At 48.4% G+C, this 26,769-nt stretch overlaps 1 protein-coding gene across 2 annotated transcripts; it reads left to right on the top strand.

Annotated features, from left to right (window-relative positions):
- The first annotated feature begins 452 nt into the window (after positions 1 to 452).
- On the top strand, positions 453 to 22,704 carry SLAMF6 (SLAM family member 6). 2 transcript variants are annotated; one of them, XM_030303474.1, is made up of 8 exons: positions 454 to 1,063; positions 12,666 to 12,998; positions 17,461 to 17,724; positions 18,153 to 18,272; positions 18,498 to 18,536; positions 19,549 to 19,628; positions 21,022 to 21,096; positions 21,460 to 22,704. In XM_030303474.1, exons 1-8 carry the CDS (start codon positions 949 to 951, stop codon positions 21,604 to 21,606), a joined length of 1,173 nt encoding a protein of 390 aa, XP_030159334.1. In that variant the 5' UTR covers positions 454 to 948; the 3' UTR covers positions 21,607 to 22,704. The 2 variants fall into 2 exon arrangements, with proteins under 2 accessions (XP_030159336.1, XP_030159334.1); XM_030303476.1 differs by lacking the exon at positions 18,498 to 18,536 and having other exon boundaries at positions 453 to 1,063.
- The last annotated feature ends 4,065 nt before the right edge of the window (positions 22,705 to 26,769 follow it).

Consider the following 26,769-nt stretch of genomic DNA (forward strand, 5'->3'; position numbering starts at 1 on the left):
CCGTTGCAGGGTCCGTGATCCGCCTAATGTCACTGCTGCCCTGTCTCAGGGAACAGGGAGGCCCGAGGAGAGGGAGAGAGACCGGGAACAGCTGTTGGTGAAGCATCGGCACACACACAACATCTAGCAAGTTCGCCGTCTTATAGGGGCACAGCTTGTGGCGCCCCCAAATCATTACAATGCTGACATCAAAAATCACTGATCACAGATCACTGTAAAAATATAAAACTATGGGGCGCCTGGGTGGCCCCGTCGGTTGAGCGTCCGACTTCGGCTCAGGTCACGCTCTCGCGGTCCGTGGGTTCGAGCCCCGCGTCGGGCTCTGTGCCGACAGCTCGGAGCCTGGAGCCTGCTTCGGATTCCGTGTCTCCCTGTCTCTGACCCTCCCCGGCTCGCGCTCTGTCTCTCTCTGTCTCAAAAATAAATAAACATGAAAAAAAAATAAAAACCGTGACGAAGTTTGAAAGACTGCGAGAATTGCCAAAACGTGTCACGGAGTAAAGAAAGGTTGGAAAATGGCACCAACAGTCTGGCTCGACCCAGGGTGGCCACAAAACCTCAGTTTGTAGAGAAACACGATGTCTGTGAGGCTCAACAAGGCGGAGCGCAACAGAACGAGGTAAGCCTGTAATATTGGCCTCGAATGCCATTCATGCCACCGAATGGGACGGTTACAACAGTGACTCTTGGGTCACCACACCACAACCTGTCATTTGGGCCATTCCGCGCCCCCCCCCCAAACCCGCCGGCAAAAAAAAAGTCAAAAAATGAAAAAAGGAACTAGACAGAAAATGAAAATTGCAACTCACGTCACACACTTAAGAGCGTTGCACTCCACTCAGAAAAGAGTAAACAGAATAGTAGGCAAATGAGGACTGTCGGTGCGCTGGAGGGCTTACCACACCTCCGAGAGGAAGGAGAAGTCCGGGTGAGAACCACTTTCAGTTGATGACAGAAGCGCCAAGGGTGGACACCGGCCGCAGGAGGCCACCGGCTCCCGTCTGCCCCGCCGTCATGCTCTATCTGCTCCTGCCTCTCGCGTTGGTCTCCTGCCTCGGCCCAGGTAAATGCGGGGGGTGGTCGCGCAGCCCCCCGAGCGACTCTCTGGTTTTGTGCAGCTCGCTCAGTCTACACCACTCATGCATAGGTGTCTGTCTGTCCCCCGCGGGGCCGGGTGGGTGTCACCGCCTCTCCACTTGGCACGCGAGGCGCTCCCTTGGAGCTGACAGCTTCCCCTGTGTCTGCATTTATCTGCGGGGCATGGGAGGTGAGCTTGTTCTAAGAGCAGACAGTTTGGAGTTTACAACCAGCATGCTGTGAAATACAGAGTTCTGCCGTTAGGAAAGTGAGTTCTCTCCCCAAATGAGCTAGTCTCTTGCTGGGTGACCTCAGGTGGGTTCCTTATGCCTCTTGAGTTTCAGTGTCCGCGTCGAAAATATTGAAAACCCTCTGGTTCAGTGTGGCCAAAATTTCTAGGCACAGGGCAAACGCTGGAAATAGCCCTATTTTATTACTGTGATCGCTGGCTCTCCCTTCCTGTGATTCATGTCAGAGGCTAGCTAGGCTGCCAGAACTTTATATGGCCACAGAAAGTCCTGGCCCGTCCTGCCTCCCCGTTCCCCACTGACCAGTACGTGGAAAACGGGAAGGCTCGTGTCATGTTTGGGGAATCACCGGTGGTTACTGGAACCAAAGTACAGGCTTCAGGGACAGACGGGGCAGGAGACGAGACAGAAACGCTAGGCCAGATGGGGCACCCGGGTGGCTCAGTCGGTTGAGCGTCCGACTTCAGCTCAGGTCATGGTCTCAGTCCGTGAGTTCAAGCCCCGCATCTGGCCCTGTGCTGACAGCTCAGAGCCTGGAGCCTGCTTCGGATTCTGTGTCTCCCTCTCTCTCTGCCGCTCCCCTGCTCACGCTCTGTTTCTCTCACTCTCAAAAATGAATAAATGTTAAAAAAAAAAAAAAAGAAAAGAAAAGCTAGGCCAGGGTAGCGGATGAAAATAGCTAATACTTCCTGACGCCTTCTGTTCAGGGCCCTGGGCCAAGTACTGTGCACGCATTATATACATAAGCCTCAGTACAGGTCTCGGGAGCTTGTGCTATATTGACCCCATTTTACAACGAGAATTTAAATAACTGGCCCAGATTTCGTTAGCCAGCAGGTGGCAAGCTCTTGCAACAGTTCTGAGAAACAGTGACCAGTGCCCAGACACAGCCGCAGTGACAGTCACCATGGATGCAGAATTAACAAGACGGACACCAGGAGGGTGGGGGAGGCTCTGCTTGTCTAGCTTCTGGGGACACATCGCGAACAGAGCGGGTGAAAACTGTTCCCCGTGAAGCTCACATCTGAGCAGAGGAAACAAGTTACCTAAGTGAAATGGCATAGTGGACAGTGACAAATGATAAGGAGGAAAAAAAATCAAGCGGGGAATGGGGATGTGAAGAATGGTGGAAGGAAGGGGCAGGGAGATTTCAGACAGAGTCGCCAGAGGTGATAAAGTTGGGGGACGAAGGGAAGGGAGGCGGGGAGTTCAGGGTCGGATCTACCGATTTGAAGACATCAGGGTGATATCCGTGAGATTTCCAGGGAGCGGCTGGAAATTGAGGGCTAGAGGCTGGAGGCGCAGACATCACGGCAGGGAGATCATCACCGAAGCTAAGAGAAAGTGCAAGGAGAGCAGAGCCGTGGGAGATAACGTGTCCGTCCTGTCCTGTCTTTCTAGAGGTCTCCAGGTACAGGGTGTGGCCTCCATGTGATGTCCCCAGCTCTGTCTATCCCAGACATTACCTTTGATGGGAAAGCCAATGCATTATGGCTTTGTAGCGACCTCAGTAGCCCAAATCAGGGGAATATCCATTTTGATAAGGGCCTTTGTTACCTCATTTGCCATTCCTGCCCCACAGGGAGAGGCCTCAATCCATCTAGTGAACATAACTACAAATATCCAGTATTTGAAACCCCCAGGGGCAGCTGGCATGACGGTAAAACCCGTTTGCCAGTCTTCGGCAGGCAGTGTCCCCCTAGCCTGACTTGCCTCGGCTAATAATAATAATCTCTTTCATCCCTGGACCGTATATTGTCTCTGTTGACCACAGGCATGAAGCTTCTCTGCCACCGTCAGTTGGATCTTGTGCACTCTTTAAACGCTTTTTTGTAATGTTTATTTATTTTTGAAGGAGAGAGAGGTAGGGACAGAGAGAGAAGGGGCGGGGCAGAGAGAGGAGACCCAGAATCCGAAGCAGGCTCCAGGCTCCGAGCTGTCAGCTCAGAGTCCGACGCGGGGCTGGAACCCGGGAACCGTGAGAGCGTGACCTGAGCCGAAGTCGGATGCTTAAGCGACGGAGCCCCCCGGGCGCCCCTAGATCACGTGCACTCTTAAGAAGCCCCCAAGAAGTCTGCTTGGGCCCCTGGACTTTCCCACTGCTCTTTGTCATCTGATTATCAGGGCCCATCCTCAGCCCCGTTTTGCTGCCTCCTCTGTCTCCACATGGGGGTAGGTTGGGGCGGACTGATAACGAGGCAAGGAGGTTATCGCTGTGCTGCAAAATCTCCCGTGACCTAGCAGCCCTTCCTGTGGCTGCGGCCGCCAAGCTACTTGCCTGTACGACTTCTGAATTTCCTTTCTGGTGGCACTCGCAATGCACCATGGGCACCTTGCTCGACTTGTGCGCGGTTTTCAACACCCCGCGGGTCTCTCTGCCAAAGTTGGTTTCTTTATATCCAGGTTTCGTAAGCCTTTCCTTCCATTTGGCTCCATGGGCATGGAAGACAGAGAAGGTGTATTTAGAATCTTTTATGTAGAATAAAGTGCTAGTCGGTAGCACTTTATGTCTGCCTTTCGGGCCGAGGGACCTGGGGTCGGCCTCTTGGCCTCTACAAGAGCATGCAGGGACACCACGTCCCTGCCTTTCTTGCCCATCTACAGATTGGCCTTCCTCCGCCCTGGCCAGGGATCCACTTGGGAGATCTCTGCGACTTGAGACTTGACCGGTTCCTTCTGGGCAACTGTGGGGGGTGGAGGAGCGAGGTCAGGAAGCAGGGTAGCTGGGTTTAAAGTATGATGCGGCTTCAGCCGTAGCTGAGGGGGATCTGGCAGGTGGCTTGATATTGTCGTGTTCTGTGTTGGGACTGCCACAGATGTCCTTTGGTTTCTGATAAACCGGAGACCAGGTTTATCAGACTGTCCAGGGTCCAGACAGACCAGGGTCCAGACTGTCCTAGGGGGACCCATACTTTCTCTTTACCTCTTTGATCAAAAGGCACGTGGCTGCCCCAGATCTCAGGCAGGGACACCAACTCCTGGCCACCATGTCGGAATGTTCAAAGAAATCAGCTACCACGCTCTTATTTAAGGGCCCCAGCATCTGTGTTAACACCCCCACAGCCACACCTTATCTTTCACGTCCATATAAATCAAATGCTTTTCAAGGTCTGGTAACGCTAAGGTTGGGGCTTCTGAACACAGGGGATCTCTTACTTTTCTACAAAATAGTTTCCATTGCAATGTGCTGTTGAGTTTTAAAGTTCCATTTTCTGGGGGCGCCTGGGTGGCTCAGTCGGGTGAGCGTCCGACTTCGGGCTCAGGTCACGATCTCGTTGTCCCTAAGTTCGAGCCCCGCATCAGGCTCTGTGCTGACAGCCCGGAGCCTGGAGCCTGTGTCCGATTCTGTGTCTCCCTCTCTCTCTGCCCCTCCCCCGTTCATGCTCTGTCTCTCTCTGTCCCAAAAAAAAATATACGTTGAAAAAAAAAAAAAATTCAAAAGCCTTCCAGTGCTGGAGGCTACAGGCCACAGGCTGTTGTTCAGAATGGAACTTGTCCCATGTTCTGGGAACCTTCCTTAGAGCCTCTGAACTTCCAAAGGTCGCATACAGTGATTAGGGGTGACACAAATGCCACACGATCTTGCTCACAGAATATTTAAGCCTCCAGTGGCTTATCCTTAAGAAAAAGCCCATGGGTGGCTCCGTCGGTTAAGTGTCCGACTGCGGCTCAGATCATGATCTCGCGGTCCGTGAGTTCGAGCCCCGCCTCGGGCTCCGTGCCGACAGCTCAGAGCCTGGAGCCTGCTTTGGATTCTGTGTCTCCCCCTCTCTCTGGCCCTTCCCCTCTCTCTCTCTGTCTCTGTCTCTCTCTCTCTCTCTCAAAAAATAAATAAACATTTAAAAAAAATTTTTTTTAATTGTAAAGAAAAAGGCTAGAGAAAGAAAGGTCTTGGAGACTGCCGAGGACTCTGGGCATCTATCTTAACTGTTAGTAAGTGAAGTTACACCAGAGAACTGGGGGCCCTACTTACAGATCGCCAGTACCGAAAAGAAGGGAAGGACAAGGTGTACAACGGCCAGGCACTCAGGGTGGAGATTCAGACAGTCGACAACAGTCAGTTGAGTAAACACATACTCACAGATACTAGACCAGCCGGGATGGAGACGTCCGGCAAATCTTCCGGACTCTAAGCACGAGACACCAGCACAACAGGGTCCAGCGTCCCCAGCGAAGAGGCCAAGTTTACCCTCTGACTAGTCTCAAAACGATCGCTCCCGTTTCGCCGGGCTGGAGCACCCAAGCCTCCCGGATAGCCAGGTTGTGCAGTCTTCCTAATGGTCTTTCCCAGTTCACCCAGACTGTGACACACTCTCTAAAATCTGTGCCGTAGACCCGGCCTGTGCCAGCAGAGAGCCTTCCGAATAAAAACACTCGGTGCAGCCGCTGGATCTCGGGGGAGGTCCCAACACCGGTGGTCGTTACAGGCACCAAGGAGGGGGAACCCCGCAAGGAATCCACTTCCAGCCCGGCCCCGGGAGCTTGAACGGGTTAGCCCAGGACGAGGGGACACTGCCCTCTACTCCTTTCGCCAGACACCAGGGAATCGGAGGGCAGAGTCTCAGAAGGACAAGAGTCCCACCTGGGTCACCAACATTTGTTACCGAGCCAATGTGGGTGGGCCCCTCGGTGAGTTACAGAGAGAAGCTACACCGGCGGGAGCTGCCTTACCAAGTCCTCTATTTGCAGCAAATATGGAGAACACGGAGAATAATTCCCAAGGCGGTGACTCCCCAAACAGGAGTGAGCGGACTCCTTTTTTCCTTTTTCAAACCAATTTTTTAAAATTCAAGTGTAATTATTTCATTTCATTTTATTTTATTTTATTTTTGTTTAATTATTTTCTTCATGAAATTTATTGTCCAGTTGGTCTCCATACAACACCCAGCTCATCCCCACAGGTGCCCTCCTCCATGCCCCTCCCCCACCCTCCCCTCCCTCCCACCCCCCCATCAACCCGCAGTTTGTTCTCAGTTTTTAAGAGCCTCTTCTGATTTGGCTCCCTCCCTCTCTAACTTTTTTTCGAGTGTAGTTACCAAACAGTGTTACATTCGTTTCAGCTGTACGACGTAGTGATTCAACAATTCAATGCATCACTCAGTGCTCATCACGATAAGTGTGCTGTTCGCTCCTTTCACCTCTTTTCCCTATCGCCCTACCCAGCCCCAGCTCCCCTTTAGTGCCCAGCAGTTTGTTCTCTGTAGTTAAGAATCTGTTTCGTGGCCTGCCTCTTTTTTTCTTTGTTTTATCCCTTAAATCCCACACAGGAGTGAGACCATATGTGTCTTTCTCTGCCTGACTTATTGATTTCACTTAGCATTATAGCCTTCAGGCCCATCCATGTTGTTGCAGATGGCAAGATTCCGTTCTTTTTTATGGCTGAATAATATTCCATTGAACGTACATGCCACATACTCTTGGCCCATTCGTCCGTCGATGGACGCTCGGGCTGCTTCCATATCTTGGCTATTGTTAACAATGCTGCTGTAAACACAGGGGTGTGTGTATCCCTTTGAATTCGCGTTTTTGTATCTTTTTGGTAAAGACCCCATAGTGCAACTGCTGGGTCGTAGGGTGGTTCTATTTTTCATTTTTTGAGGAACCTCCCTCCTGTTTTCCACAGTGGCTGCACCAGTTTGCATTCCCACCAGCTGTGCACAGGGTTCCTTTTCCTCCCCAACCTCGCCAACACCTGCTACTTCTTGTGTTTTTTTTATTTTAGCCATTCTGACGGGTGTGGGGTGACATCTCCTTGTGGTTTTGATTTGCATTTCCCTGATGACAAGTGGTGTTGAGCATCTTGTGTCTGTTGGCCATCTGGATGTCTTCTTTGGACACTGTTCATTTCTTCTGCCCATTTTTTCACTGAATTATTTGGTTTCGGGGTGTTGCGTTGTAGAAGTTCTTTATATATTTTGGCTACTAACCCTTCACCTGATAGGTCATCTGCAAGTATCTTCTCCCATTCAATAGGCTGTCTTTTTATTTTGTCGATGGTTTCCTTCACTGGGAAACAGTTTTTATTTTGGTATAGCCCCAACGGTTCAATTCTGCTTTCGTTTGCCTTGCCAAAGGAGACGTATCTAGAAAAATGTTTCCATGGTTGACGTGTTTTCTTCTAGGAATGTTATGGTTTCAGGTCTCGTATTTAGGTCTTTAATCCAGAGAGTGGTCCAGCTTCTTTCCCATGTAGCTGTCCAGTGTTCCCAACACCATTTGTTGAAGAGAACTTTTTATTTCCCATGGCATGTTCTTGCCTCCTTTCTCAGAGATTAATTGACCATATAATTGTGGGTTTATTTCTGGGCTCTGGGCTCTGTTCCTTTGACCTGTGTGCCTACTGTGTGCCAGTAACGTGGTCTTTTGATTACTACAGCTTTGTGGTATAACTCAAAATCTAAAATTGTGATACCTCCAGCTTTGTTCTACTTTTTCAAGATTGCTTTGGCCATTCAGGGTCTTTTGCGGTTCCATCCAAATTTTAGGATTGTTTGTTCTGTTCTGTGAAAAATGCTGTTGGTATTTTGACAGAGATTGCATTAGATTTGTAGATAAGCAATTAGTCAGAGAAAGGCGACATCACATGACTTCACTCACATGAGGAATTTAAGACACAACACAGATGAACATCAGGGAAGGGAGATAAAAATAATATAAAAACAGGGAGGGGGACAAAACATAAACGACTCTTAAATATAGACAACGAACAGGGTTGCTGGATGGGTTGTGGGAGGGGGGATGGTCTAAATGGGTAAAGGTCATTAAGGAACCTACTCCTGAAATCATTGTTGCACCAAGTTAGTTGTAAATTAAACAATAAATGCATTTTTAAAAAGAGAGTAAAAAGGCAATCCACAAAGTGGGAGAAAAAGATTTTCGAAATATATTTTGTATCTAGAATACACCAAGAGCTCCTAAATAATAAGAAAAAAACTGAGAATCCATTTAAAAGTGGATCAAAGATTTCAACAGACAAGTGACTAAAGTAAATATTCAAATGGAAATGGCCAATAAATATATCAAAAGGTATTGAATGTAACTGATCGTAAGGGAAAGGTAAATTAAAACCACAAGAAGCTACCAATATATCCACATCAAGCATTGGGAACTTTATAAAAACTGAATCTGGATAATGGAAAAAAAATTGTAGATAAGCAGGTTCCTCTTATTGGGGTCTGGGATGGATACTGAGAGGGGGAGGCCTGATCATCATGTGTCATGGGCAGGCATAGACCTTCACATGCACACCCAGAAAACGTGCCTATACATATATTATACGGTATGCTAATGAGATTTATGCCCGTCCCAGGGCAGGGATTTTAATATTGTCCTAGAGCTGAGGTACCTGTCTGGCACTTTATGACTCAGCTGCCCAGGCATGTCCTGGGGGGTCCTACTCAAAATGTTTCTTTTCCTGTTCCAGCAATTCACTAGTTGGTTTCTAAAAGATAAAACCGATAGCTGGGCAAAGGCTTTGAGGAGTTTCCGGAGTGGAGGGGTTCTCCCTGCTGACAGAATCACATCGCCTGGACCCCAAAGCAGCTCTCCTTGTGCCAAAATTCTCAGAGAAGGGCTTTTGAACATTTCCTGTAACTTCTGACCTTCCCCTTCCCTGAGCAAAATGCCCTAAGCCTTTTTCTTCTTCTTAGACCTTCAGGGGACTAATTCTACCTTCCCTTTCTCTACCTTCTTCCCCTTGGTCTCTTTTTCAGCCAGACTCTTTTCTCCTTCCCCTGAACCAAAACAAACTCCCCACGAATATAAGCAGAGGCAAACAGATATTTGAGCCCCTCCTTGAAGGATAAATAGGGACTCAGCAGGTGGAAAAAGCGACAAAGGGCATTCCGGGCAAAGGGAACAACGGGGCAAAGAAAGAGCGGGGCACTCTTGGAAGAATCACAAATAGTTGGGCCATAGGAACCTCTTGTTTTTATTCAGAACCTTTGCTGTGATGTTATCGCTCCTGTGAAGGGTTCCCTGACAACCCCCAGCTCCCCCAGCCCCAGATGCTCATTTATTTGGGCTCCTCTACAGCACGTACCTCTGTTGGGTCAACATTTATTGAGCTAGAAATTGTGTTAAGTGCTAGGAACACAGAGATAATAAGCACAGTCTCTATCCCCAAGATTCTGGAAAAGAGAGGAAAACAGTCTCACAATTACAACAAGAAGAAAGAAGTACTTGGTGTTGAGTGTACCGGGTGCAATTGATGGTCCGTACAAGGTCAATGCAGAAGTCAGCCCTTTCCTAGCTCCAGACCCAGCTCATTGCACTGAAACTACTCGCTTGCCTGGTAGGCTCCTCTTCGACATGGTGAGCCCAGAGGACCAACATTTCTTATTCATGTTCCCAATCTTCAGCCCAGAAACCGGTCCATAAAAGGGATCTGGTCCATATGGTCTGAATGCCGTGAGTTCTAAAGCTCTACTCACTGAACTGGCATAGAACTGAGCAAATGGTAGAAAGAATGACTTGGTCAATGAATAGTTGCCATCTATAAAAAAAAAAAAAAAAAGGAGGCGTCAAGGAATGTGCTAGGCAGGAGGCAACAGCTCCTGGGGAGTCAGTCCTTGGGCCCCAGGGTATGCCCAGGCTCCTTACAAAAGAGAATCTGCTCCTTAATATCTTGGACAGAAAACCTCCAAGAGAAAGAACGGAGTGTCCAGTCACTCAACAGATACTCACTGGATGAATCCTACGGGTCTATGCTGTGCCAAACAGTGTTCAAGAGTGATCACAACAATGAAAAAGACAGACGGAAACCTTTGCTCTCAGGGAGCTTACATTCTAGCAGAAGGGAGAGAGAATTTTTTTCTTTAAGGCAAATTATAAAGTAGGCTAGGTGGTAAGTATTACGGAGAAAAAGAAGTCCAAAAGCAGCTGAATGTACAGGGGTGAGGGGTGGTGATGAGGGAAGAGCGGTCCTCTCTGAGAGGGAATGTGTGCATTAAAGATCTTCTAAAGATGAAAGAATGAGCCACATGCACACCTGAGAGACAACACCCTTCCGGGCGGAGGGAACGGCAGGTGAACCAGCCCTGGCTTGCTCAAGGAATGGCCAGGCCAGCGTAGTTTGAGCAAAGTCAACCGGTCTGGGGAGAGTTATAGAAAAAATAGGTCAAAGACACAAACATGAGCAGATCATTTTGGTCTTTAAAAAAAAAAAAAGTTTTCTTAATGTTTATTTATTTTTGAGAGACAGAGAGAGAGAGAGAGACAGAGGAGAGCAGGGGAGGGGCAGAGAGAGAGGGAGACACGGAAACCAAAGCAGGCTCCAGGCTCCGAGCCATCAGCACAGACCCCGATGCGGGGCTCAAACTCATGAGCTGCGAGGTCATGACCTGAGCCGAAGTCGGACGCTCAACCGACTGAGCCACCCAGGCGCCCCACCTTTTGGTCTTCATAGGTCATGGTAACTGTTTTGGTTTGGTTTGGGTTTTGTCGTCATTCTAACATATTTAACTGAAATATACACATGACGAGAAAACTGTACAAATCCTAAGTGTGAACTCAATGAATTATCACAAAATGAATAAATCCGAGTATCTAGACCTAGGTCAAGAACTAGGACATTCGCAGCACCCTAGAGTCCCCCTTTTTGCTCCCTCCTACCTGCTCTCTCTCGCTCCTCCTCAAAGGTAACCACTGTCCTGACGTCAAGCAACAGATCTGTTTTGCCTGTTTTTAAACTTTCACTAAGTGGGATCAACAACAGAAAAAGGCAAAATACATCTTTTGCTCAAGATTTTGCTTGGGATCGTCCCCCATGCCGTTCCTAGAGGGAAGAGAGGTTAAGATGAGAAATCTTCCCCATCACGTTAAACCCCTGATGGGAAAGATGGGGTGCGGGGCGGGGGGGTGGGAATGACCAGCAGCGTTCAGTGCCTGGCTTCTGCACGACCATCAAGGAAGGAGAGAGGCAGTGTGAGCTCGCCCAAGAGCTGAGCGTCAGGATCCCGAGAGGTAGTTCCTCCCTGCTTAGATCTTCTCCTGAGAAGTAAGAGATCTGGAGAAGGTTGGGGGTCCTGGTTACAGTTACATATTCACTGACTCACTCAAACATTTCCAGATCCTCCTTCACGTTAGACACAGTGCCGAAATAGAAAGATAACCAGGGCACGGCCAGTTAGACAAACAAGCAAACACAGGACCACAAAATGGTGTGATGCGTGCTACGTATTTGCAGAGGATGCTTGGGAAGCATCCTCTTTAAGAATCGTTGTGACCAGGGGCGCCTGGGTGGCTCAGTCGGTTAAGTGCCAGACTTCAGCTCAGGTCACGATCTCATGGTTTGTGAGTTTGAGCCCCGCTCTGGCTCTGTGCTGACAGCTCAGAGCCTGGATCCTGCTTCAGATTCTGTGTGTGTGTCTCTCTCTGCCCCTTCCCTGCCTATGCTCTCTTTCTCTCTCTCTCTGTCAAAAAAGTAAATAAACATTTTAAAAAATTTAAAAAAAAAAGAAAGAATCGTTGCGACCATTTCACCTTTTTTGCTCAAACATGAATGGCTCTGAGATAGGCTCACGAGAACAGGACCACCATCTATTCCTTTGAAGTTATATTTATCGCTTCTGTATTCATCAGTTTTATCTCCTCCACTTTGAGAATAGAAAAGATACTTTCTGGTATCACAAAAAGAGCAAAAAGCAAGTGAGGTCAAAATCGTTGGGTCTGAATCCTGACCCTTATTCTGTAGCTGTGTGACCCTGGGAAAAAAAAAAAATGAGTTAAACAATCTGTGCCCCTGCTCTTTTATCTATAAATGGAGATGATAATATCCATCCGATCTGCCTCCCAGAATTGCACCAGCATCGAAGGAAATAATGAATGTAAAGAGCTATAAATTCCTAGTATCAGTCCTTTAACCACCACCCCACCCACCCACAAACCTACTATGTTGGGCACAGCAGATAATCAGTGAGTGTTGAGCTTTCATTAAACTTCATCAGCAAAGACTTGTGATTGCTGGAGTCCATGCTAGGGAGCTGACGCAGTTCCCTCTCTCCCTCCACCTCGGGCCCAGAGAACTCAGAGGCTGGAGTCAGATATTGTGGTCATGACCCAAGAGTGACCAGCCAGGATATGAGGGTGGACTGGGCCAGAACCATCTGGGCCAACTTCCCATTATCCAAGAACACCAGACATTTTGCTGGGGGTGGGGCCTCTGTGATTGTCCATTGCCACACTTCTCCTAACCCTGTGTCTCTTCATCATATGTCCGGGCATCAGTATCAGAAGGCTCTAACAGATGGGCAGAGGTAGGGAAAGGGTGTGGGGAGCAAGGGGTGAGCCGGCGGGGGGCGGGGGGGGGCGGTTAAAGCAATTTCTCTTCTGTGTTTACAGGGAACACAGCTTCACAAGCCAGCTCAACCCCACTGATGGTGAATGGGACTCTGGGGGAGTCGGTAACTTTTCCCTTGAAGCTTCCTATATCTGAGGATACTCATTCCATCACCTGGCTTTACAACGGAACATCTATAACCTTCATACAACTAAGCGATCCTTCAGATCCGCAGATCATACTGACGAATCCAAAACGGAAAGACCGACTGCAATTCACCAGGAACTACTCCTTACAGCTCAGCAACCTGACAATGGCTGACGCAGGATCTTACCATGCCCAGATAACCACACAAAACTCTACAGTGTTTTCCAGTTACAAGCTGAGGATCTTCAGTGAGTGAAAGCATGGGGGTTAATTGTGTATGGACTGAAAGGTAGGACGTATGTCAATCCTATGTGACAGCCAGTCACATAGTGACCACCATAGCCTAGTGGTAAACAGCATAGTATTTGGAGTCAGACTGAGGTCCAGCAGTAAACAATCTCAATGGCATTGCTCGGCCAGTGAGTGACAGAGTGGAGAATAGAACCTAAGTCTTGTGACTCCTGGCCCCCAATCACATCACTCTCCCTCACCCAATAAAATAGTCCCTCTTGGGGCACCTGAGTGGCTCAGTCAGTGAAGCATCTGACTTCTCACTTCGGCTCAGGTCATGATCTCAGAGTTGTGAGATCGAGTTCCACGTCCAACTCCACGTAGACATCATGGAGCCTGATCGGGATTCGCTCTCTCTCTCTCTCTCTCTCTCTCTGCCCCTCCCCTGCTCTCACTCACTCACTCTCTCTCTCTCTCTCAAAGTAAATAAATAAACTTAAAAAAAAACAGTCCCTCTTGACCAGAAATGTAATGGAAGTGGGGCACCTGGCTGGCTCAGTCAGAAGGGCATCCCTCTTGATCTCGGGGTCACGAGTTCAAGCCCCACATTGGGTGTAGAGATTACTTAAATAAATAAAACTTAAAAAAAAAAAAAGAAATGTAATGGAAGTAACAGAAGTGAAATAGCTGTGACTCTGTTACCACGTGCATTACCTGTATCTGTTGGGTAATCTTCACCAAACTCCACGAGGTAGATACGAACCCTTAACCCTGAGGCACAGCGTCAGTCACAGCAACCTGCCTACAGTCACAGAGGAGACAGTAAGTGGGAGAGTTTCCCACGTGACTAGCTGGCATGACACGTCCCTTTACACAAAGGCTCGTCTGGCTCAGTGGAGAATGATCAGTATACAGAACAGTGGTGTACCTAGAAAGTGCTCTGTAAGGATGAGTTGATAACGAGAAAGATCTTTTCTACAAGGTTATTTAATTTCCAAGAACATTTTCCCCAGACGGTTCACGTCCTCAACATAAAATTATGGAAACCATGAGACAGCTTGCCAATCAGTATCAGAGAAAAAAAAAAAAGATCCTTCTGGCAATCAGTGGTGTTCAAGATGCCTTGAATGCCTTTAAGACCATCTCTTAGCAGGAATGTTGTATAGGAGATTCAAGCTTGAACTGGCAACTTTGAAGGTCACCGAGATTCCGTACGTCTCATCTACCCGAGAGCCTACGGTGTCTAAAACTCACCCAGAGCCCTTTGGGTTAAGACGTGGAGTCCAAAAAAGCACTTCAGTTAAAGTAAGATGTCACCACAAATAGGTTACTTGTGAACCTTTATATTCCCCTAAATATTTGGCAGATGTACCGTGTTAGATTGGTCAAAGTCATGTCCCTAAAAGAACAGGACACAGAACAGGTAAATATGATAGGAAAGAGAGGTTGTCTAGAAAAGTCTGCCACAGGAATTCCAACCAAATGGGCAAAATCACCCTGGGACAGTCTATTGATATCTTGAAGCTGTTAAACAAATCACCACAAAGTCGGTGGCTAACATCAGAAATTTTATTCTCTCACAATTCTGGAGGCCCAAAGTCCAAAATCAAGGTGTGGGCAGGGCCACCGTCCCTCTGGAGGCCCTAGAGGGCAATCTGTTCTTGGCCTCTTCCAGTTTCTGCTGGAATGCTGCTGGCACTCCTTAATGTTTGTTGGCCTGTGTCTGTGTCACACGAGTCTCTGCCTCCCTGTCACATCGCCTCCTCCTTTCCCTATGTTATCTCCTCTTCTGTCTCAAATATCTCTCTGCTCTCCTCTTGCAAGGACACTTATCACTGGATTTAAGGCCCACCCAGATAATCCAGAATCATCTCTTCATCTCACTTAATTACATCTGCAAAGACCCTTTTCTGAATAAGATTCTGGGAATTAGGATGCGGAGATATCTTTTGGGAGGGTGTCATCATTCAACCCACTACAGGCAGAATCACTCTGGGTGACCAGAGGTCATCAAGTCAGTGCTAGGACCCTGGAGAGAAGAGAGACATCCGGTGGAAAGTCTGAGAACAGACCCCGTATCAGTCTCCATCACACTGTTGAGACAATGTTCTTTAGCCACTGGTCAGAAGACAAAGCATGACTTCTGCAATAACCATACTCATGAGGTTCAACACCAAACCCTTCTCAGGACCTTTTGGCATCAGGAGTGACAAGGAACAGAAGTCATTGTTAAATGGAGTGGTCATGGGGTACCTGAGTGGCTCGGTCAGTTGAGACTCCGACTTTGACTCAGGTCACGATCTCGCGGTTCATGAGTTGGAGCCCCGCGTCGCGCTCTGTGCTAACAGCTCAGAGCCTGGAGCCTGCTTCAGATTCTGTGCCTCCCTCTCTCTGCCCCTCCCCCATTTGCAGTCTGCCTCTCTCTCTCTCTCTGTCTCAAAAATAAATAATTATTTAAAAAAATTTTAATAAATGGAGTGGTGATAATAGACTGAGAAGATAGCATTTGAGCCAAGACCTGTTGGAGGTGAGGGAGTGAGCCATGCAGATAGTTGAATGGAGAGGCCTCCCCTGTGCCTGGCAGGCTCAAGGAACGCCAAAGAGGTCAAAGACCAAGGGTCAGAGTGAGGGGAGAGGAACAAGAAACAAGGTCAGTATGGAAATAGAGGCCACATCACGTATGGCTCTGAGAGCCTTCACAGGGGCTTTGGTCTCTACTCTTGGTGAGACTGAGAACCATCAGAGGGTTTTGTGAAGTGCTTGGATTCTGGATATACTTTGGAGGTAAAGCCACCAGGGTATCCTGATGTGGTGGCGTGAGATGAAGAGGTAAGTCAGGGGTGGCTTCAGGGCTTTTGGCCTCAGCGACTGGAAAGGCGTGATTATCAACCAAGGTGTGGGAGGCTATGGACTGACCAGGTTCGGGAGAGGAAACCAGGAATGCTTTTGAACATGTGCAGTTTGAGAGACACATTATATCCAAGTGGAAACGTCAGGTAGGCAGTTTTATATTCATTAAGTGGGAAAAGGTAACAAGAGAGATTTTTGAGGTTAGCCATGGACACGGGTTGAGGGAAATGTGATATTCACGCCAAATATTTGCCATTGCTGTACTGGGCACTGTCTCATTTAATCCTCATGTTGACCTGACAAGTTGGTATTGTTGCCCGATTTTACGTATAAGGAAACTCACATGTAAGTTTGTGTAAGGCGTGGAGAGATTTAAAAATGTCTCCACGGTCACATAACCAGGAAATGACAAAGCCGTAAGTCTGGCCAAGTTCTTCCTAACTCCAAATCCAACACTCTCCATTCCATGAAATTCCTTTCTGTCAGAATATGTCCCACCTCTACTCCTCTAAGCTTAGAGCATTCCTCAATTATCTTCCCACCAGACAGTCGGGGTCATTCCGTTCTTTACTGGGTCATCGTTACCTCAGGCCAAGCCCCGCTCAGTGGCCTTTTTCTGTACCACTCCCACATCCCTACTGATTCACAGCTCCAGACATTTGTTAAAGATATCTTTTAATGTTTATTTATTTTTGAGAAAAAGAGACAGAGCCCAAATCGGGGGGCGGGGGCAGAGAGAGAGAGAGGGAGACACGGAATGTGAAGCAGGCTCCAGGCTCTGAGCTGTCAGCACAGAGTCTGATGCGGGGCTCGAACTCACGAACCACAAGATCGTGACCTGAGCCGAAGTCCGACTGAACCACCCAGGCACCGCACTACTGGCGTCTCAATAGCCAATATTTTCTGATCTTTGCTCTTAGAAATTTCTCAAATGCCTGGATATATTGTACTTCTTGGTTCTCCAGAATTACTTGCTCGTTCAATTCCCTCACTTCTTTCTCTAGTTTTTTGGCTCTCGACATTTCCCTTTCTGTCTTGCTGACATTCCGCATCAGGATCTCTTTGTCCTCGCTGGAGCCAGCATCCGATACAATGAGGACCGGCATTCCTGCAGATTCATGAGAAGTACAAGTCCCCAAGGACACCGAGCTTTTATCTTCCACCCCAGCTAGGGAACTCTGATGGTGGAGAGAATAGGGCTCTTGAGTCTGGTTTACTGGCTTCTGCCCTGACTAAGGGCCAGTTGGCCCTCAGTTGAATTCCCCAACGTCTTCACACAAGGCCAGTGTACAAGACTGGAAAGGATGCCAGGAATACACTGGGGCCCAGAAAGTAAATTGAGCAGCCCAGAATCACGCAACTAGTTGGTGATGGCCGTCGTGTGTCCCCACTCACTTCTCCCCCTGGCTGCTCTGTCTCATGCTGATGTCCCTCATCACTGGTCACCCCAGACCCTGACACCATCCTTTAGGCAATACAAGCCAAGTTACTTACAGAGTAGACAGGCCATAGCATACAGTAGAGTGTTGGGAGGAATACAGAAGCATTTTGCGGTGGGAAGGGTATTTTTCACAATGGCCTGAACACCAAGCCATTTGGTCTCAGGCCGGGCCTTTTCCCCGCGTGCAGGACCACTGAGGAACTTAGAAGTGGCCAACCACACTTGGCGATCCGAGAATGGGACCTGTGAGATCCACCTGACCTGCTCTGTGGAGAATATGAATGACGACAACCTAGTAAGGTGGGAGGTCGCAGGAAGCATATCTATAAGAGAAGCCAACCTCACTCTGTCCTGGGACCCCAAGAACTCCAGCGAAGAGAAGTACACCTGCATAGCTGAGAATCCTGTCAGCCAACTGTCCTTCTCTGTTTCCACCCAGAGTCTCTGCAAAGGTAACAGTCGGTCTCAGGTCTCCCCGAGAGCCTTGAGCAGCTGTGGGATGTGGTATGTCCCTCCTGCCCAAGGTGACTTCCCAAAACAGGGGCTCAGGGGGAGGCCACCCAACACTGCTGGGATAGAACTAACACCCCCCCGCAGCTCCGTACCTCTCATTGCCTCCAGAGGCCTCTCCTCCCTCCCTCCCCCTAGTCCTCCAGCCCACTCAGGGCCCCGGGGCCAAGTCCTTGGGAAGTCGGAACTGCTCCCCACACCGGCTCTACCAGGCTCCTGCCCCGTCCACCACAGGGACTCCCACTCCCAGAAAGGCTGCCCAGAGCCGGAACCCACCCAGCCCCCAAAGGTGGCCCAGAGGAGGCTCAGCAGAGACCCTCAGGAGGGGTCTTTTCAGAAGAAAGACGCTCTTCTCTTTTTCTTTTTTCAGATTTTTTGAATGATGAATCCATTGGTACCCTATGGATTGCACTTGTGACTATTATTTTGATATGTCCAGTCATCGTGTTACTTGTTGTTTGGAGGAAGAAATACTGTTTGTGCAAGAGAGGTAAAGGGAGGGAGGAAGGTCCACTGGGACGGCCCCTGGGATGTGACCGCACACGTGCTAATTTTCCCCAGAAAATGCATGACCAAGCCTCAAGACCTGGCTGCCCTTCCCCTTCGGGTCCCCCTGCACCACATCCTCTAGAGAGACACCTGTGGGCGAGGGGTAGGGCGTGGGGGCCTCTACACTGCACTCACAAATTTCCATTTCCCTGATTTTATTTTCCAGGCATCTTTCATTTCTCTGCTCAGCAAACCCAGACTTCTGGTGAGCTTGTAGACTCTTAGCTCCCAATCCTAAGACAGAGGGGGGTCCTAGTGAAGGAGGAAAGGGGCCAGTCAGAGGCTGGGTAATGAGAGAGGAGGGAGTCAGAATACCATTACTCAGGGGGACCAGATGGTGAAAGAGAGGTGACCCGTAACTATGCATGTCTGTCCCTGAAGGATCTCAGGCGTTGGGATGAGCGTGGCTCCCCACCCCGTTGATGAGAAACCAGGTACCGGTGAAAGGCTCACTGTCCATTATCAACCAGCAAGTCCAGGGCAGGGACAGGGTTAGAGCATCAAAGGTCCAAAGACAAATTGCCTGACCCTGTCACTCTTTCAGCCAGGGGATTTGAACACTGAGGAGACCCAGTCCAAAAAGAAAAGTGCGATACAGAGACAGGAACACAGGCTCTGGACTCAGACTGGCTGTGAGTCTCATTTCAGGGGTCAGAGATACATGACATCGTGTGTAGAGGACGAACGTGAGGTTCAGAGTCAGAAGGCAGGCATCCGAGTTCCTGTTCCATCACTTCCTCTTTGACTTTGTGCCAAGTTAATTGAACTTCCTGAGCCTCCGGTTTCTCATCAGTAATAATAAATATAATATAATATAACTATCCATAGTACAACCATCTGTAATAGAATCTGAGAAGTTTCCTAATACTTTATATGTGACATAACCCGGCTCCATTAAGCTTGCCAATGGCGTTCCCTGGCCCCTGTGGAGGCAGTGCTCTTTGGTCCCGGGAGCTCACTGGTCCACATGTGAATCTAGAGGGAGACGCTGAAGCTTTAGGACACCTCAAGACCACGTCCCCCCAAGAGATGAGGTCAGAAATAGAGCACATGGCTGAGAAGGTTCTAGTTCAACCCAGAACTTCAAAGAGTGTCAAAAATGAATGAACCCTAAGGAAGGGCATTGCCTCGACCAACTGCCTCTTTGGGGCCACAAAGTGCCGTGGAGTGGGACACTGAGAGAGCGGGATACTGACTGTGCCTTCCTGTGTTAACAGCAGAGAACATGAATAACTTAGAGTATGTCTCCATCTCTTCGGGGAACACCGTGTATGCTCATGTCACTCATCCAAAGAGGGTGAGTCCCTTCAGCTTTATATTCCATCATTGGCACGGTTTTTAGAGTCTTCGTACGCAAACTTGTCACCACAGTCATCTCTTTAATCCAATGACCCCCACTGTGGAGGAGAGGAGAGGCAGTGGCAGCAGCGACGACGTTGCATGGGGGACCTTGCCAGCCCCCAGGGCTCTCGCCCCATGATGTGTTCGCTCACGCCCTACTTTACATGGTCCTCTAACTGTGTGACGCATCAGTAAGTCTTGTCCCTTGGCAGCTCAATTACGAGCTGCCTGGAAGTGAAAATGATGTTTTCCTCTCTGTTCCCTGAGCACGGTTCCCAGTGAACACTTGCTGAATAGATCGGAATTCAATGAAATTTGAGAGTTTCCAGAGAACACAACTGTGTGGCAGGGGGGTTTCTTGCCATGGATGGAGTAGAAATAGAGGAACTGAGAAACCCTCTCTCAAGGGGGGGAGGTGGGGCAAGGATTCACAACAGTAGAAGACGGTAAAGGCGTGAGCGGCTTTCAACGCTCCCCTCCCCTCTGCAACACAGCAGATGGCCTTGGGCAGCCACCAGGAACTCCTTTGCCACACATCAGCAATTTCCCACCACCCCCAAAGTAAAGCATCCGCAGGTCGGCCCTTCTAAATAGCACCATCCACCTTCTGAAAAGTAAGCCAAGATAACTCAGCACTCACCCACTGATGGAAGCGATGATCCCGCTAGAAATCTTAGGTTCCCCAAGCAAATGTCCCTTCACACAGCTCCTCGTGGTATTTCCAAGGTAGGCTCCTCGAAGGGAGGTGACAAGAAGGGTACTCCCCCTGGTCCAAATATCTCTGCTGCCTTTCTAATTCTCTCTTGGGGACAAGATGCATCACCCTCAACAACCCAATAAACGGCTCTCCAGCCAACTTGCTCACTTCTTCAGAAAAAAAAAAAAATCGCACTCTGGAGAGTTTCAGAGGTTTTCTCCATGCCCTAAATATTCCTTAGTTCATTTTAAATGTCAAAACCCATGAGCATGGGGGACTTCTGCCGAAGGAGCTAAGACAAAAGACACAATACTCCTATACGCTCTGGCATAAGGTGGACGAAGGACAGCAGAGTCCGATGCAGGAAAGAACGCTTCCCTTTCTTCACACACCCGCCAACAAAGTTGCCCTTCTGTCCCTCTCTGGCTCTCGAGCCCACTGGTTGTGCTTCTTGTGTGGGCCTCGGGGAATGTCACTCAACTTTCTCTGGCTTGAGAGCGCGTGGTGTTTGGTCGCCAGCCCCTCTTGCTACACACTCTCTTACCCTTTCCTCCTGGAGGATGTTGACATCGCCCCTCTGTGTTGCGTTGTCTTTCTCTGCACAAATATGTCTTTGTCTGTGAGCCGAATGTCTATGATTATTTTTTTACAGCAAACAAGTAACCCAACGCCTATGAAAAGCACTGATTCCTCCACAATTTACTCCACGGTTCATCAGTCCAAAGAGGTGAGCCCGTGAGTGTGCCCTGTTCTCACAGCTTACCTCTCTCCTTAGACTTAGAACTTTATAAGGGAAGTAAAAGTAAAGGGGGCCACGGGATAGATGGCACAGACACCAGCGGAATGTAGAAGGTCTCAGGGCATCACCAAAATGTAGAAGTTATCTTGTATGAGGCCCGTCACCCATCACTGAGTTTCCAACCTACCTGAATTCAGTTAAATTGTTTCAATTAAAATTTTAAGTCAGTTTTGCCTTAGCTCCGTATTCCTATCTGTCACTTAGTGCTTTCCAGACCTCCTCTATAGCCACGAGAGATAGCCCGAGACACTGGTCCCCATTAACCTGCTTGATTTTCCTTTTTGCCATTAGAGTAAGCCCATTTCTCCCCGGACGACTGCCCTCGGCAACGTCATCCAAGTGGCTGAGGGGTCTCAGCAGGAAGGCAGGAAGCACATGGCTTCTCCCGATCCCTTGGGAGAGAACAAACACAGCGTGGTTTCTGCCTGGAGAACTTGAATATCTAGGATCATCACTTCCAGTTCTGAGGACCGGAACCTGTTCGCCTACGTCAAATATCGAAGGAATGGCATCATTTCCAACATGGGACCCAAATAACATTTTCTAATGTGCTCCGGGTCAAAACACGCCTCGGCGAACAAGCCTGGATATTGACTTTCTCTTTGGCAACGGATGGGGTTGCGGTTGACAGGGACTGGTAATTCAGAAGACAACGACTTCTCTCCTTGTAGAGAGCAGCAGGACTGCGATTCGCTGGGAGAGTGTACTGTGTGTTACGTATGTTGTCTCCGGAATCGGACGGACCCATCCCCAAACCCTCACGCATCGTTTACTAGACATACCTCCCGGGACCCGTGACGGAACCTCTTGAGCTCTGGTCTGCTAGACTGAAAAATGGGGATCAGACTGTTACTCAAACCGGGAACCGGAGTTATCCTTGACTTCAGCTGTTTCGTCACCAGGCCCTTTGGACTCTACCTCCACACATGTATGTCAGATCAACCCGCTTGTCTCCAAACCTTCAACCTCCATCCTGTATTAACCCACCATCATCTCCAACCTGGGCTACAACAGTAAACTCCAAACAAATGTCCCCCAGGTTTGCTCTTATCTCCCTCCGGTCCATTCTCCACAAGACAGCTGGAGTAATATCTTTAATATAAATCAGACCCTTCACTTGTCTGCTTAAGACGAACCCTGCGGGACTTCCCGGTCACTCAGAAAGAAACTGAGTCTCCGTGGCTCTGGATGGCCTGGCGCATCTACAACCTCGGCCGTCACCACTCACCCCTCCCTCTCTGATTTGGCCTCTCTGATTCTCTTTCAGCTCCTCGGAGGAGTTTGCTCACATCTGCCTCCAGACCCTTCTCTGCCTGCCTCCTTCCTCCTCATTCTATAGGTGTCGGTGCATACATGTCACTCTCCAAGAGAGACCCTCAGACCATTCTATCTGAAGTGCATCCCCTTGTATTCTGTCACACTTTCCATGTCGCCTATCACATGCCATCGACTATTTATTATATTTAATGTCTCTTTCTCCGACTACTCCATACGCTCTCGGGGAGCAAGGACCCCAATGATTTCATCTCAGTATCCTGACCACCTAGCACAAGATCTAGCACCTAGAAAATGTTCAACCGAGCTCCTGGGTGGCTCGGTCGGCTAAGCGACTGACTTCGGTTCAGGTCATGATCTCGCGGTCCGTGAGTTCGAGCCCCGCGGCGGGCTCTGCGCGGACAGCTCGGAGCCTGGAGCCTGCTTCGGAGTCTGTGTCTCCCCCTCTCTCTGCACCCCCCACCCCCTGCTCATGCTCTCTCTGTGTCTCTCAAAAATAAACCAACGTTGAAAACAGTGTTCAATGATACTTTTTAAATAGATAAATGAGCCTCTAGTGGAGTCCTGGAAGAATTAAAGACAATGTGCCTGCAGCCCTTGGTGTATTCACAGAGCCCGATAAACGTGAGCGTCAGTGTTGCATTGTTACGATTCCTGTTGTTAAATTGCATCCTCCTGAGTTCTTACAGTCTTCTCACAAACCCTCACCACAAGAAAGGAGAAGGGATACATTGTCTGGGACCCGCTTCCCTACCGGTTTGCCAGTTTACATCATTCCCTACCAGTCTATTCGGCTCAGATTTTAAAACTTCATTCTTTTATCCCCAGAGCAGAATTCTCTGATGTTTTTGTGCGTTTGAGATCTTCAAGATAAATTTTTTTTTTACAACGCTCTATGGAGGTGTAATCGCCATACAAGAAGCTGGACGTCCTTGATGGCACACAACTCGATGAGTCTGGAGAGAAGTATGCATTTGTGAAACTGACCACAGTCGGGACTATAAACATAACTGGCACCATGAGAAGTGTCCTCTAGCCTCTTTTACTTTCAATTTTTAGTTTTTGGTGGGCCTCGAACACTTAACCTAAGACCTACCCGATTAGAAAAATGTTAAGTACGATATTGTCAATTATAGGCCCTAGGATGTACGGTGAATCTCTCTAGGACTCATTCCTCGCGCATAACTGAAATTTTATCCCCTTTCTCCCAACTCTGCGGAGCCACGCCAAGTGCCGAGGCACCGGGTCTATCTTCCCCAGAGCAGCACACAGATGTGCCAGGATAATGGGTGCCAACTCCTACCTCTCCTTCCCTGGTGAAGGAGCAGTTGGGGGTAAGGTGCTTTCTCCCCCTCCTGTAGAGCCAAAGCCAACTGCTGGGATCCAGACTGGCTGCCGAGCTGTGCGTGCGAGTCGTGTGGCTCCCCACTATGGGGGACCGCCTGCAGGGGTGGATGCGGGCCTGCTGTGGGGGTCCACTGGTGGACCAGCTCACTGGCAGGGCCCCTAGGCTGGTTCCGGCGATCCACACGTCAGTTGCCGTGGGCCCCAGCCCCCTTGCTTTGTTCTTAGCCGCCCCCCAGTGAGACAGAAATGCAACGTCCCTCTGCGTTCCGGGGGACAGAAGCAAGCCTCCCGGGCCCATTGCGAAAGGCTGGGGAAGGAGGATGCTCATTTCACGGGGTCTCCTGTGGGAGGAACCAGACTGAGGGAGTCTAAGCACTGAGCTGTGCCAGCTTGGGGTGATGTGAGGAAAGTGAAATTGTTCTCACCCTTTGCAATGTGTCTGTTCTCGGATTCTGTGCTCCACTCAGGCGCTAGGACCTCTCAACAGGACCCCGGAGCTCTCGTAAAAGTGTATTTGTCCAGGAATGGCTGTTAAATCAGGGTTCCCCTGGGAGGACCAGGGCTAAGGCCCTCGTAGCCACCATCTAGCTGATGTCACTCTAATACACCATTTTTCAACGTGTCTCCTTCTGATCACAAAAATAATAAATACATGCTCATTATAAATGATTCAAACATTCCATAAACAGAAATTCCATACAATCCCCAACATAACTACCACAAATCGTTCCCTATCAAAGGTATAAGCTTTTTACCAAAATGAAATATTTTTTACAATTTTTCTGCTTAAGAATATCTCTTCAGGGGTCCCTGGCTGGCTCAGGTGTTAGAGCATGAAACTCTTTGTATTTATTTATTTGTTTATTTATTTATTTATTTAGAGAGAGAAAGAGAGAGAGAGAGGAGTGAAAGAATCCTAAGCAGGCTCTACGCTGACAGTGACAGAGACAAAGCCCCAGGTGGAGCTCGATCTCACAAAGTCTGAGATCATGACGTGAGCCAAAATCAAGAGTCAGACGCTTACCCGACTGAGCCACCCAGGCACTCTTAGCGTGCAGCTCTTGATCTTGGGGTTGTGGGTTCGAGCCCCACACTGGGTGTAAAGATTACTTAAAAAATAAAAATAAACAGTTTTTAAAGAAAGAGTATCTCTTAAACAACTCGCCAATGTCAGAACATGTAGTTGTGCTACATTTTTTTTTTTGCTTTTGATTAATTTTCATTAGTTTTATCTACAAATAGTTCAAATAGTGCTTTAAAATGCACATAACAACTGGGGTGGCTGGGTGGTGCAGTCCGTTAAGCGTCCGACTCTTGACCTCAGCTCAGATCATGATCTCACAGGTGGTGAGTTCGAGCCCAACATCGGGCTCTGTGCTGATGGCATAGAGTCGGCTTGGGATCTTGTCTCTCCTTCTCTCTGCCCCTCCCCTGCTTGTGCGCTCGCTCTCTCACGCACGCACTCTCTCTCTCTCAAAATAAATAAACGTAAAAATTTTTTTACATGCATGTGACAACTAACTACAGTCTCTCGCCTTATATCTGCCTCTCCCATACTGTCCTTTCTACACACACACACACACACACACACACACACGCCCCACATTATCTACTGACATCTTATCTGTTTAGATTCATTCTTTCCTTAATCCATCCTCCTAATATGAAGGCATCTCAATTTTGGCTAAACACATATTCAGATGCTTTCATCATTATGACTGTAAAATACTGCTGATTACTGAGCCAAGAAGTGACTATGATTGCATTTCCCTTCTTGCACAATATTTAGTTTTTCTTAGAGTTAATTTCCTCATTTTCCTCTTTGCTTTGTTTTCATTGAACATCTATATTCCCATGCCCTCCATTATCTCTGTCAATGTGATTCTCAATATAATTTTCCACTTAGTTAAATCTGTTAAATAATTTATCGGCTTTACATTCTTCTAGAGGCGTGCCTGTTGGAGCATCTGACCCCATATTCTACCCTGAGCTGGTTATTTTCTATGCCTGACACAGAGCTATTGTCCTGGGACTCCCTCACTGTCACCTTTGACAACGCTTTACCTGTCTCCTCTGTGAGATGGTCCAGCTTTTGTACCCTATGATTTCCTTATGCATTTCTGAATTATTTAAGTAGCAACAGGAATAGTGTATTGTTTTGTAATTTTAAACCAATTCAATTCTTCTAAAATTTTCAATCCATTTTTATTTTTTTTAATTTTTTTTAACGTTTATTTATTTTTGAGACAGAGAGAGACAGAGCATGAATGGGGGAGGGTCAGAGAGAGGGAGACACAGAATCTGAAACAGGCTCCAGGCTCTGAGCTGTCAGCCCAGAGCCCGATGCGGGGCTCGAACTCACAGACCGTGAGATCATGACCTGAGCTGAAGTTGGCGGCTTAACCGACTGAGCCACCCAGGCGCCCCTCAGTCCATTTTTAAAGTTACATGCAAAATTTGGGGGCACCTGGGTGGCTCAGTTGGTTGAGCATCCGACTTTGGCTCAGGTCATGATTGCACGGTTCATGAGTTTGAGCCCCACATCAGGCTCTGGGCTGACAGCTCAGAGCCTGGAGCCTGCTTCAGATTCTGTGTCTCCCTCTGTCTCTGCCCCTCAGCTCCCTCACTCTGTTTCTCTCTCTCTCTCTCTCTCAACAATAAGTAAACATTTTAAAAAATTGATTAATTTTAAAGTTATATGCAAAATTTTAAACAGACCGTGACTATTGAAGAGAGCCCATGTGCTAGAAACTATGTAATGGAGACCAGCTTTTAAGACCTCAAGATTCAGTGGGGATGGGTGGGGGAGTCCAAATGGGGAATAACAGAGATGATGGCTGCAAACAACAGATGAGCCAAGCAAAATTCATCAAAGTTAAACTAATCTCACATAGTGGCTATCAATTACATTAACAGTGGAATAGGACAGGACTGGAGAAAAAAATTGATCAGGAAGAAGGAAGAACTTCTAGGAACAGA

Source organism: Lynx canadensis, chromosome F1 (assembly GCF_007474595.2).
Source record: "Lynx canadensis isolate LIC74 chromosome F1, mLynCan4.pri.v2, whole genome shotgun sequence".
In the NCBI taxonomy this organism is placed as follows: Eukaryota; Metazoa; Chordata; class Mammalia; order Carnivora; family Felidae; genus Lynx; species Lynx canadensis.

Excerpts from the sequence above, each read along its gene's own strand:
- SLAMF6 (XM_030303474.1), top strand. The coding sequence starts at position 949 with ATGACAGAAGCGCCAAGGGTGGACACCGGCCGCAGGAGGCCACCGGCT. Across the intron at positions 12,999-17,460 it reads TTACAAGCTGAGGATCTTCA|GACCACTGAGGAACTTAGAA; the intron begins GTGAGTGAAAGC and ends CCCCGCGTGCAG. Across the intron at positions 19,629-21,021 it reads ATGTCACTCATCCAAAGAGG|CAAACAAGTAACCCAACGCC; the intron begins GTGAGTCCCTTC and ends ATTTTTTTACAG.